Source organism: Candoia aspera, chromosome 9 (assembly GCF_035149785.1).
Source record: "Candoia aspera isolate rCanAsp1 chromosome 9, rCanAsp1.hap2, whole genome shotgun sequence".
Taxonomy (NCBI): Eukaryota; Metazoa; Chordata; class Lepidosauria; order Squamata; family Boidae; genus Candoia; species Candoia aspera.
Genome location: NC_086161.1, coordinates 18,061,521 through 18,074,644, shown reverse-complemented (window position 1 = coordinate 18,074,644; position 13,124 = coordinate 18,061,521). Strand labels below are relative to the sequence as shown.

General features: G+C 42.6%; 2 protein-coding genes across 2 annotated transcripts in view; one reads left to right on the top strand and one right to left on the bottom strand.

Annotated features, from left to right (window-relative positions):
• LOC134502843 (zinc metalloproteinase-disintegrin-like ohanin) overlaps positions 1 to 2,371 on the bottom strand; it is a 36,063-nt gene extending 33,692 nt beyond the window's left edge. The window contains exon 1 of the mRNA XM_063311362.1: positions 2,265 to 2,371. Coding sequence (XP_063167432.1) covers positions 2,265 to 2,340 — 76 coding nt within the window. The 5' untranslated portion in view covers positions 2,341 to 2,371. The remainder of the gene's footprint in view (positions 1 to 2,264) is intronic.
• A 3,063-nt stretch (positions 2,372 to 5,434) lies between these two features.
• LOC134502856 (zinc metalloproteinase-disintegrin-like ohanin) overlaps positions 5,435 to 13,124 on the top strand; it is a 33,764-nt gene continuing 26,074 nt past the window's right edge. Inside the window, exons 1-5 of the mRNA XM_063311376.1 lie at positions 5,435 to 5,486; positions 8,433 to 8,545; positions 10,160 to 10,236; positions 11,667 to 11,745; positions 12,384 to 12,460. Of these exons, the coding sequence (XP_063167446.1) occupies positions 5,435 to 5,486; positions 8,433 to 8,545; positions 10,160 to 10,236; positions 11,667 to 11,745; positions 12,384 to 12,460 (398 nt within the window). The remainder of the gene's footprint in view (positions 5,487 to 8,432; positions 8,546 to 10,159; positions 10,237 to 11,666; positions 11,746 to 12,383; positions 12,461 to 13,124) is intronic.

Here is a 13,124-nt window from a genome sequence, read left to right as displayed (position 1 = left end):
CATAGATCTTACGTTTCAGGTTCCAATGGTGTGTTGATCCTTAGAACATCGGATTCGCTGTTCACCCCCAGCACCGTCGCCCCTAGCTGTCCTTTCGGCTTTGAGCTAGCTGCGTCATCACGTCTGGGGCTAGTTGAACTCATCCTCTGTTCCTCCCCAGTAGCATTTTGACCATCTTCTGACCTGGGGGGTCTCATCTTCCGATGGTATACCGACATATCTCTGGTTGTACTGATCCGTTTAGTTTTCACAGCAAGAATACTGGGGTGGGTTGCCATTAGCTTCCCCAGGGATCGCATTTAGTCTGACCTCTCTGTCATGACCTTCCTGTCTTGGGTGGCCCTTCACAGTTTAGCTCATGGCATCATTGAGGTGCTCCAGCTGCAGCACCACGACAAGGTAACGATCCTTTGCTGAAGGCTTTAGATTTACTTTTATTAATAATTAGAGAGTTATTTATAAGAGTGCAATAGGAACTTAGCTTTTGCAGCAATCTTCTCAGGCCAATTTAAGAACGAGCTAGTAAAACCATATCATCCTCATATAATAGAATATTAATAAATCTATTAAAGATTTTGGGCACATGTGTATTTGCCAGATGCAAAAAACCTGGTAAGTGATTAACATAAAGATTGAAGAGCATAGGTGCAAAGACGCAACCCTGTATAACACTGGTAGGTATACTCTTAGTCAGGGATCTATCTACACCAGTGCAAATTTTCACCTATGTATTAGAATAAAGAGCTTTAACCAAAAAAAGGAGTCTAGGATCCATATTTAGATCTTCCAGTTTCTTCCACAAGATATTTCTATTTATTGAGTCAAAGGCCGCACTTAAATCTATAAATGTGGTAAACAGTAGTCCAATCAGGAGGTGACTAAGGCATGAGTGACCACAAACAGGGCCTCCTGGTCCAGGAATGGGCATAACTGGTGCACAAATGCACTTGTGCAAAGGTCCCCTGGCCACAGCTGCCACCTGCTCTTTGAGCAGGAGCTATGAATCTAGGAGAACCCCCAGACTGCTCATCAATTCTGAATGGAGTAGTGCCACCTCATCCAGAACCAGAGATGGAAACCCTCCAAATCCCAGAATGGTGCCTCCCACTCTCAACTCCCTCAGGAGGTACAGTAGGATACCATGGTCGGTTGATCAAAGGCTACTGAGAGATCAAGGAAGCCAGGATGAATGCACCACCCACATCCCAGGATCACCACAGGTCAAAAACGATTGTGACCAAAATATATCTCAGTACTGTACCCTGGTCTGATTCCTGACTTGAAAGTGATTCATGGAACACTTTTAACCCAGCACAATACACTGAACATCAATAGCACTAGGTCCTATTTGGCTGAATATTATACAAGATTAACTACATGAAGTCTAATTGACATATTGGATGAAAATTAAAATTTATTTATTTTTTATTTATTATTCAAATTTTGTTACCCCCCATCTCCCCCAAGAGGGACAACAATAAGCATTAAAATCCGATAAAAATAAACAAATTACCAATACAAAATACAATGTAAATAAATATAAAATCCAAGTGGCTCTAAGATGCCAATCCGGTGGGAGGGGCTCTAAGGCACCAGCCACCCCCAAGAATGGCTACCCACCTTCCCGCCCCAAGCAAGACAGCAGAGCCAAGTCTTCAGGGCCTTCCCGAAGGTCAGGAGTGATGGGGCCTGCCTCACCTCCAGGGGTAAGATGTTCCAAAGTGTTTTCTAAATTGAAAGCACTCTATCTTTCTGTTAATATTTTGCTTCCTGAAGTTTTCTTCCAACAAACCGTCTTTCCTCTTCAGTCTTCTAATCCTTTTTACTCACTTTATTAGAAAACTTCCTCTCCAACCTGAACACACTCAGGACTTTTCTTTCTTTCTCAGGATCTGTTTCCAGCTTGACAAAATATAAGCAAGTGCAAAGAACTATCTCTGTAATTTTAGCACAAGGGAGATCTCTGAGAGCATTCTTTTGGTGAGTCTATAGAAATGGATGTTGGGCAAGTCCTCCTTAATCATCACAATACTGATCATTAGTATGCTGATTTTCCAGGCTGCGGTAAATGTTTATTTTTGTATTGTTTTTAATTGTTTTAGATGTTTTTAGAATTGTTCGCCATGCAGAGGCTCTTGGTTGAGATGGGCAGCTATAGAAATTAAATAAATAAATAAAAGAAAGAAAATCCATAGAAACCTCTCAGGCGGAATAGTCTTTTAGCACTAAGAGTCTGAAAAATGAAACCAAGGAAAACATCTTACCTTGATATGGAAAAACTGCTAAGCATATAGTAACCAAGAGAGCTCGGACCATTTTGGAGCTTGGATTCCACCGCATGATGGGGAATCTCTTTCTGCTTTCAAGCAAGTCAGTGCCAACCTGAGCTCTTCTCCGTTTGACTGTGAGAAGCAAGTAATGTGTCCTTCAGCTTTATTCTTGCCTTCACATGAGGAGGTGTTTGTACTACTAGAGGGCAGATCTTCCAGCTGGCTCAGCACATGTCACTCCAACAACGATATATGGAAGGGTTCCTTCAAGGCATCTCTCAAAGTGAAAGCCTCAAGGAGGGGACCTATTGGTTACAGCGGAGCTCTCACTGGCCTGCTTGTTAATACAACTGAATGTGGGTGCCCTTAAGCCTTGCAGAGACTTAAGATCCCCATTGCAAACCTCCAAAACCACAACCTCCCTTCCAGAAAGGAATCAGGACCACTTTGGATATGATTTTCAACTACTTTTTGACTAAGCCTCTGGACATGTTTGCAAGTCAACCAAAGTTTTGGATCCAAGGTGGTGGGGTGGGGATCTTCTGCAACTGCTCCCCCTCCCTAGGAGAACAGCCCGGCAGGCAGGCCTCTTGCCCTGGGTTTGGGGAAATGTTCTGGCTTGGACGGTTCAGGTAAGGCATGTGCGTCTCGCTTGGGGAAGCCATGATGGTTTCAGGACCAAGGCCAGCTCCACCAGCAGAATGGGCTGGTCTCAGCCCAGAAGGCCAACGAGTTGTGCATGGGGTGCATGTGAAAAGGTGTGATTTTGGCCTGTGGACAGGAGGCCCAAGCAAAAGTGAGCTTCTGGCCGCGTGTCTGTGGGGATCTGCATGTGAGGAGTTACTTTTCCATCTGCAATGCAGAGCAGCAGAGAGAGCAGGAGACGGGAACCCTCTGAGTCCTCCCAGGTCCCAGTCAAGTTTCTCTCTTTCCTGAACCCCCACAATAGACCAAAAAAAAAGCTTTCAAAAGAATCCCCAACAGTAAAGGTGCTGCTTCTCAAGGACTTGACATTGGAAGGTCAGACATCCTGTATGTTGAGGGAGGGGGGATTCAAAAGGAGTGGCTGCTTTATGATAACACAGATCACTAAGGGGACTAGAGTAGCTTAAGAAGGGGAAGGAAGGGAGTAATTGGAAGTCCAGCACAGCAGGTTGCTCATTTACAAGAGCAGTAATACTTTAAACAACGTTGACTCCTGTTTATATCTGTCCCCACCTGTTCTATTTTAGTGCTACCTATGCCTCAATCACCCACCCACATTTCTCAGTTTTATACAAATTCCCCATCCCCCCAATCTGGGTTGGAAATTTTATCCATGGCCCCTCTGAAAGTAAGTTCCACTAAATTAAGTTGTTTCTTTGCAGAAGTTGTCTGCTGCACTTGAATAATGTTATAGGTCAGGCAACAATCTGCACCCCTTTGTTTCAGAGTGACCCCTTTGCATTTGGTGGGATCCTTCTCCAGAGTTTTAAAAAATGGAGTGGGTCACCAGTGACAATCTACGCATCAACCTGAAAAGGAGAAATGTATCTAGGGAGAGTAGGATATCACCATCTGGAAACAAGTTAAAAGGCTTTGTTAAAATGCAAAAGGCTCAAAGTAGAAACTGTTTCACATGTTGAAATGCTTTAGGTGTTATTTATTGTGAAGTAAGTTCTACCGCATACAAGGAGTCTCACTCCCAACCAAGCATACAACAGAATGCAGCTTTTTCCAAACTTTGAAATAAGAAGTATTAATTTCATTTCATTTCAGACATTGGCCAGTAGGAAATATCTCCCAGCCGATATTCCTCCTTAACTCTAACCCAGGGTTTCTCAACTAGGGTTCCATGGCACCCTAGGGTTCCGCAAGAGGTCACTAGGGGTTCCCTGGGAGATCACAATTTATTAAAAAAAATATTTCAAATACGGGCAACTTCGCACTAAAGAAGTAAGCTTTATTCTTCAGTTTTAGCTTAAGAACACTGTTAATGCATACATACAAGCATACATATGAAACAAATAATTTTATAAGTTCTGCCCTATATTTGAGCCTGAATATGCAGAGGTTCCCCAAGGCCTGGAAAATATTTCAAGGGTTCCTCCAGGGTCAAAAGGCTGAGAAAGGCTGCTCTAATCTATTACATTTGAAGCTGGCTATTCCCCAAAACATGGTTTTCCTTTTTATCTTTACAACAATCTTGTATGCGGAAGATGCAATGCACTGCTATGCACCACATGCCATGAATGAGAGGTGATTATGAACAACTAAGGTGTATAAGCATAAGTTTCTTTCACAAGCCACAGTGACATCAAAATTATGAGACTGTGTAATTTCATTCATAAAGTCTTGATGCATCAAGTCATTTGTGTGAAAACGAGGTAAATTGTCCCACTCGTAAAAGCCAATAAATACCCAAATTGACATATAACTTGAGAAATAGGTGATCAAACCAATTTTTTTTTTAACCTAAAGGCACTCATGTTTAGATTTTAACAATTTAATTTTGTACATTTTAACTCTTATACCATGGGGATGATATATGTGTTTCTTGCGTAGATATACTTCCCCAAGGGAGACGCACATGCCTTACCTGAACCGTCCAAGCCAGAACATTTCCCCAGACCCAGGGCAAGAGGCCTGCCTGCCGGGCTGTTCTCCTAGGGAGGGGGAGCAGTTGCAGAAGATCCCCGCCCCACCACCTTGGATCCAAAACTTTGGTTGACTTGCAAACATGTCCAGAGGCTTAGTCAAAAAGTAGTTGGAAATCATATCCAAAGTGGTCCTGATTCCTTTCTGGAAGGGAGGTTGTGGTTTTGGAGGTTTGCAATGGGGGTTGTAAGTCTCTGCAAGGCTTAAGGGCACCCACATTCAGTTGTATTAACAAGCAGGCCAGTGAGAGCTCCGCTGTAACCAATAGGTCCCCTCCTTGGGGCTTTCACTTTGAGAGATGCCTTGAAGGAACCCTTCCATATATCATTGTTGGAGTGACATGTGCTAAGCCAGCTGGAAGATCTGCCCTCTAGTAGTACAAACACCTCCTCATGTGAAGGCAAGAATAAAGCTGAAGGACACATTACTTGCTTCTCACAGTCAAATGGAGAAGAGCTCAGGTTGGCACTGACTTGCTTGAAAGCAGAAAGAGATTCCCCATCATGCGGTGGAATCCAAGCTCCAAAATGGTCCGAGCTCTCTTGGTTACTATATGCTTAGCTGTTTTTCCATATCAAGGTAAGATGTTTTCCTTAGTTTCATTTTTCAGACTCTTAGGGCTAAAAGACTATTCCGCCTGAGAGGTTTCTATGGATTTTCTTATTTATTTATTTATTTATTTGATTGATTGATTGATTGATTGATTGATCGATTGATTGATTTCTATAGCTGCCCATCTCAACCAAGAGCCTCTGCATGCCTAACAATTCTAAAAACAACTAAAACAAAACAATACAAAAATAAGCATCTATGGCAGCCGAGAAAATCAGCATACTAATTATCAGCATTTTGATGATGAAGAAGGACTTGCCCAACATCAGTTTCTATAGCAGCCTTTTGGCCCTGGAGGAACTCTTGAAATATTTTTCAGGCTTCGGGGAACCCCTGCACATTCGGGCTGAAAGATAGGCCAGAAGTTACACAATTTTTATAATTGTTTCATGTGTGGGCCTGTATATATGCATTAACAGTGTTCTTAAACTAAATTTGCCCAAATTTGAAGTAATTTTTAAAATTAACCGTGATCCAGGGAACCCGTAGTGACCTCTGACGGAACCCTTGGGTCCCAGGATCCCTGGTTGAGAAACCCTGTTCTATAGACTCACCAAAAGAATGCTCCCAAATATCACCTCTGTGCTAAAATTACATGGACATCTTTGTTTTTTTGGTACATGTTTATATTCTGTCAAGCTGGAAACAGATCCTGAGAAAGAAAAGTCCTGAGCATGTTCAGGTTGAGAGAAAGTTTTCCAATAATGTGAGTAAAAAAGATTAGAAGACTGAAGAGGAGAGAGAGTTTGCTGGAAGAAAACTTCAGGAAGCAAAATGTTAACAGAAAGATAAAGTGCTTTCAGTTTTGATTTTCATCTAATAGGTCAATTAGACATCAAATAATTAAGCTTGCATAATTCAGCCAAACAGAAGCCACTGTTATTGTTGTTATAGAGGATCTTCAAACTAAGCTCAAGATAATGTGACGCTACTTACTTTTCTCAAGGCAGGATTTTCAGATTTCTGCCAGTTAGCACCACATAGATAAATATTCGTTATAATCCACGGTAACTATGATCTTAAACACTTCCCCTTACATATGAGACTTCTGAGAAAATTTGCTCAGCTTGGTATGGAAAGCTGTCTTAAACAGGTTGTTGCAAGTCCTAGCAAGTGTACTACTAATAGGGTAAGTTCAGTTATAACCTTGGTGATTGGGTTTTGGAGTTTAGTATATCAGTAAAGCCAGTCTAGTTGGTAAATTTAGGTAGTGTATTGTGCTGGGTTAAGGGTGTTGCATGAATCACTTTCAAGTCAGGAGTCAGACCGGGGTACAGTACCGAGATGTACTTTGGTCACAATCGTTTTTGACCTGTGGTGAGCCTGGGATGTGGGTGGTGCATTCATCCTGGCTCCCTTGATCTCTCGGCAGCCTTTGATGCCACCGACCATGGTATCCTTCTGACCTGCTGAGGGAGTTGAGAGTGGGAGGCACCATTCTGGGATTTGGAGGGTTTCCATCTCTGGTTCTGGATGAGGTGGCACTACTCCATTCAGAACTGAATGAGCTGTCTGGGGGTTCTCCTAGATTCATAGCTCCTGCTTGAAGAGCAGGAGGCAGCTGTGGCCAGGGGACCTTTGCACAAGTGCATTTGTGCACCAGTTATGCCCATTCCTGGACTGGGAAGCCCCGCTTGTGGTCACTCATGCCTTGGTCACCTCCTGATTGGACTACTGCAACACGATCCCAACAGAATCTTACAAGACTGAAAGTATTTCTCCCTTCCTTTCCTTTTACACTCTGGAAAAACAGAAAGTGTCCCTTCTGAAATGCTTCCCATGTCCTCCCTCCTTCTGTGGGCTGAGATAGCTTTTACATGCCAGTTGACCAGTCTGTGGCTCTTCCTCCCGTCTCCCAAGGTCATTCCCACATATCATTACAAATAATGATACTCAACTGACTAAGGGGGTTGCCCAAACGGAACTAAGGGTCAGAAGCTCATTGGAGTAGTCCTGATTTGTTAAAAGAAGGAGAGATGGGGTTGCCCTTACAAAGAGGGCAGCCCCAACAATTAGAAGAATAATTGAGGGTGGACAACACGATAAAGAAGAAAGGTAGATGGAAGGGAAATTGCTGCTTCCTCGTGCCCTAAGCAAGAGAGAAACAGGAACCTTGTTTGCTAGCAGGGGGAGTTGAACCCCTCCCATGTTTCTGGGCGCATCTCGTGCAAATGGGGTAGGTCGATACTTGTACGAGCAAGATGTAATCCTCTGCCTGGGGCTACCTTTGGAGAATGCCCATCCGTCTTAGAAGATACATTTGCCAGGCCAAGGGCTAGTTGTGCTGCCTTAGATTCCAGTTTGTTTCTGAAGTTGTCACTCCCTTCCTTAAGAAATCTGGTTCTCTCTCTCTTCTCTCTCTCTCTCTCTTTGGCCTTGAAGCAGACTATAAAGGCTGTCTCGTTCCTGTAGGTGTCTGGATGGCAGGCCTTTTCTCCCGACCCTGTGGCTGTGGATATTTTAGTTCTTCTTTTGTTTCCACTTGCAGTTACAAGCATTTTATTGTTGCAGCTTTTGTGTGTGTGCGTGCTGGGGGGTTAACTTGATGTGCAGAACTTTGGAAGCTTTCATGATAGAAAGACTGGATTAAAAAGTAAATAAATAAATCTCAGTACATCACTCAGTACACAAATATGCCCAGTTGTTGAGATTTCTTTCTTTCTTTCTTTTGCTGACCATTCAGGCTGCCGAAGTGTTTCTTTTGGTTCCCCCCAAGCAATGTCCACCGTTAGACTCCCCGCTGTCAAACACCATTCAGCAACTTCCATGCTCAGAGAGAAACTGGATTTCTCTGCTGTGTTCCACTGGAAAAAGATCCCGTGCTTCACTGATAACTGAATGACAGCTTGTGTTGTCGATGTGAAAAAGGTAGAATAACGTGCCAAAGTAAACCTTTCTTTTCTTCTTATGAAGGGAGCTCTACAAAGGAATTCGGGAGGGCTAACAATTATGAAATAGTGTATCCCCAAAAACTCCATGCATTGCACAAAAGAGTCCTGGAAGAAGCCCAGAAACCTGAGCAAAAGGTAAGAAAAATATATTCTTTTCATCCATTTATTTATTGATAAATGTTACCCTGAGTTTTGCCTAGGATCCCTGTGAAGCAGAGTTAGAGTTAAAATCTACTCCTTTCGAAGGTCTGCCATCAGGTTCTTGGGCCAAAGTCCTGAGAAATTCCCACGGTATCTATGGTTCATGTTGAAGTTTAGGTTGTCCTGATTTATAAAGGGAGGTACTTATAAAGTCGCAATAGAATAGGAAAAGTGATGATGGGAGCGGGTATCTCGGGGAACCTATCACCTTGGTTTCACTTTAGATTGAATCTGGTACTGTCTGGGATCCTAGTCCAGTCCCTTAGAGACCTTGAGATCTTGAATAATATTTGCATAGATGGATTTATATAGAGACCTGCAATTAAAGAATGATTTCCTCTTTTTAGATAGACATACGATAAATCTCATAAGACTGTGTAAACTTTCATAGGCATGTTTCACTTTGATTAAAGATTTGATTAAAGATTTGATTAAAGATTAAAGAAAGGGGGAGGGAGTCCATTCCAGGCTGATAAGCATTCTCACAGTTTGCACAGCTTGGAGAATGCAGCAGAGGCCAGGGAAAAAAATTAGAATAGTGCCACCCTAGATTCCCAAGAGTATTCTTCCCTTTAGCTCAGTTAGCGAGCCTTTAGTCTGGCAAGATTCTGTATACGGTTGAGAACAATAACGGAACTAGAGTTGCAGTCTGACTCAGTGTGCTTTTCTTCACCAATTACCCTGACACATCTTTCACTTTGATTAAAGATTTGCTGAAGTGGAGTACTCAGAGAAAACTCCATGCACAAAGACTTCTGTGCGTGATCACTAACCATTCATATCAAGAGTTACGTTTGGTACGGTTTGCGTGAAACCTACACAGCCCTGACACTCCATTTCATGGGAGTGAAGATGACTGTGCAGGTTTACCAGATCTGGGCTAACTATTGATAACCACTAATTGTCAGCACACAGAGCTTTTGGAATCAAAAGCTTTTGCCATCTAAGGGTTATGTGGACTTTTGCAGTGCTAATGTTGCAATCTACATGCCTGCTTGGACTATTGCTGCTGTTAATAGGTACCTTTGAGGGATCTCTTTTGTCTTTTCATGCTCTTGGGACACCTTTCATATAAGATGGTGGGCAGCCGAGACAACTGTGAACCATAGGATGTGAAATCACCACCCTTTCAGGCTTCCCAGAATGCACAACTTTGAAATATAAAAGTTGTGTTTCCAGGTGAAGATGGTGTCGTGATCACAGCTCGAGGTTAGGACTATGGACCAGACTCAAGTCCATCCTCAGCCATGGAAGCTCACTGGGTGACCTTTGAGTCAGTCACACGGTCCCAGCCCAGCCTATTTCACCAAGCTGTTGTGCTAAAGAATTGGAGAAGGAAATCTGGAACCTGTGCAGAAAAGTTTGATTGAATTGAATAAGATCTTACTGTGGCTTTCAAGCACCAAAAGAAATAATCCAAATCTAAGCAATGAATTGGGTGTGACACAGTTGTTGAACTGTTAAGAATGTGCACATTTCACTGGCCTATTTTTTTTTAAAGGGTACTCAGCCGTTACTTATCCATACACTGAACTCTTTGCATTTCAGAGCAATTACGAAGATACCGTTCAGTATGAAATGAAAGTGAATGGAGAGAAAGTGGTCCTTCACCTAGAAAAAAATAAGTATGTTAACTCAACATTTGTCTTAACTTTACTAAAACACTGTGGGAAAGGTGTCTCTGAGGACATAATCTTTTTTCTGAGAGAAATAGTACAACCTGCTCTTTCTTCAGAATACCATTTCAGTCTTCTTAGTGGTGCTCCACTTGAACTATAAATCCTGATGCTAATAAAGATAATAATAAACAGCCATGCACCTTAGCTTATATGTGCATAATAACTAACCAGTGGAACAGGTTTTGTATCTTTCACTGGCTGGTCTAGCCAGTGAGTGTGAAAGGCGAAAGGTCCCCTGTGCAAACACCAAGTCATGTCTGACCCTTTGGAGCGAAGCCGCTTTTGCAGTTTTCTTGGCCGACTATAGCAGGGTGGTGTCATGTTCACTGTTTCAATGTACAGTATACATCGTAATGTTTCACATGCCATGGTGCTGACGCGCGTTTCTGTTGGGAGGGAGCTGCTGTGGAACCTTGTACCAAGCTCTGTATCTGTGTTCATTACAGTGGAATGTGTTTGGGTTATGTTCTCTGTTCAAGGACTTTTCCCGCAGACCATCAGAAGCCGTTAGGAGCACCTGGGACTGTGAACTTGGAAGATTCTACGGCGGGAGGGATCTCATTTGCACCAAGGGCTTTTAGTTTGCATTTGTCATGCCGAGGGTTTTTAGTTTGTTTGTGTGTGTCTATTTGTACCACTTGATCTTATACTGTTGGAGAAATTTCATGTTCAGTTAGATGACATGTGGTTTAGTAATTCTAGTGCTCCCCTTTTCTATTGTTGAAATATGAAGGCTTGACCTTGTTTTGGCTTGGAAGCAAAGCAAAGCTAGAACTGCTTAGTCCTGAGATGGGAAACCAGCAGAGAATACCGGGGCTATGCCTAGAGTGGAGAAATAGTAGGCAATGCCAAGAAAACTGCATAGATGTGTCTGCATAGTCGTCAGGAGTAGAAAGTGACTCCGTGGTGTTGGTTTAGAACTTCAAGAGAGGGGCTTCCGAATGAGGGTTCAAGGCATCCATTCCCTTGAGGTTGCTTCTTGAAGCAATGTGGACCCCCTTACTCTTAAAATAAAGGGGCTACATTGCTCTCCTTGGCAGACCTTCAAGCTTCATCAGGGTCTTGCAGAGGCCAGAGGAGTCAAAGAAGAGACCATACAAGATACCTTCTTCTGGAAAATCATGCCACCTCTGGGCCTTGAGGAAGAGAATTGCATGGCTTTTTTGGTGCAAAGCTTTTTGCTGGGGCAAATCCAGGCTGCTCTGCACTCCTATTAAATAGGTACCAGGATGAGATTGAAATAGCTGCTCCTCTCCTTTGATATCGAAAGACATCCTTAAAATGTCATTATACGGTAGTTGTAGATTTATTATGTAATTATCTCTGTTCCTCCTTAACTCCTGGCTTAGACAACGTCTTTCTTGTATTCTTTCCAGAGGACTTTTTTCCCATGATTACAGTGAGACCCATTATTCCCCTGATGGCAGAGAAATTACAACAAGCCCTCAGACTGAGGTAGTACCCAGAGCATCTTACTTTTATGAAATAAATGGAGAAGAATATTTGTGCACAATATTCCAAACATGCATGCACCAGACCAGGTTACTCAAACAAGAAGGTCTGACGGTGAGATCAAAAAGGGGTCGTTGCCTTGATCCATGAACATACAGCACCAGTAAGAATGGTAGTTTGGAATGTGGCTACATTCAGGCCAGGCTGTCCAGAGAGTATGGTTAAAAAAAAAAAATGAAGATGGCAACCTTCTGTACAAAGGTACAGTCAAAACTCTGCCTGTTTCTTGTTGCATCGTAATGGTGCCACCACCTTGTCCTTTTTGACAATATCCTATGGATACCCCTGGGTTCAGGTTATGTGCCACAAAGTTCTCCCATGTACGCTCCACTGAAAAGTTCAATAATTTGGGAGCACAGTTTTGCAGTGCCACTTGCTTTTATGGAGACTGCTGTTGATCCATTTTGGAACAATCAATACTAGAGAGTTTTTCTGTCCTCCTGGATCTAAATATTTTGGATGGGTTCCTGTCCTCCTCGTTACTTCATTTATGTTGTGGAACACACTGGAACTGTACTGCTGCACAGCAAATCACACTCCAAACTAGCTTTACCCAGTGTAGTCCTCTTGCCTCCATACAGGATCACTGCTATTATGATGGCCACATCCAGAATGATACGGACTCGACTGCAAGCATCAGTGCATGCCATGGTTTGAAGTAAGAGAGTGTCTTTCCTTTTATTTATTTTATGAAGAATGAAAATATTACGATTATTATTGCTCTTGAGGTTGTCATAGTTAAACAGTAGAATGTATGTTTCTCATGCAGATTAGTGTGCTTTGATCCTAGACATCTGCAGAGTTCAGAATGACTTTGGTTGGATACCAAGACGAGCTGCTGCCGGCCAGTAGAGACAGTATGGAGCTAAATCTGTTCTGTCTAAAGTAGCTTCCAAGCCCCTGCCCCCTTTATATATAGGAGGTGATCTTACAGGGAAAGAAGATAAGTAGAAGTTTGCAGACCAGGCACCTTGCTAGAAGGTGTACAGGAGGGAAATATGTGGGTAATAACACATACAGTATTTCACCCCTGGGAATAAAGGCTCACACAAAGACTGACTGAATCTTTCAAAAAGCTTCAGTCTTACACTTCCAGAGCTAGAAACTTCCCCTAATTTTTCAAAAAACCACCCTAGGAGTTATAGAGTATTGGATTCCATGCCAAACTCTCTCCATACAGGTATTGTGCAGATATTTCATGCTTGTATTGAGACTATGCAATATCTTGTGTTGTGCTGATCATAGCTGTACCATTGAGAAGCAGGAGAAAATGATAGGAATGCTGGGGAAGGAAAATAAAGACTCAGTGAGTTTTAAAGAGG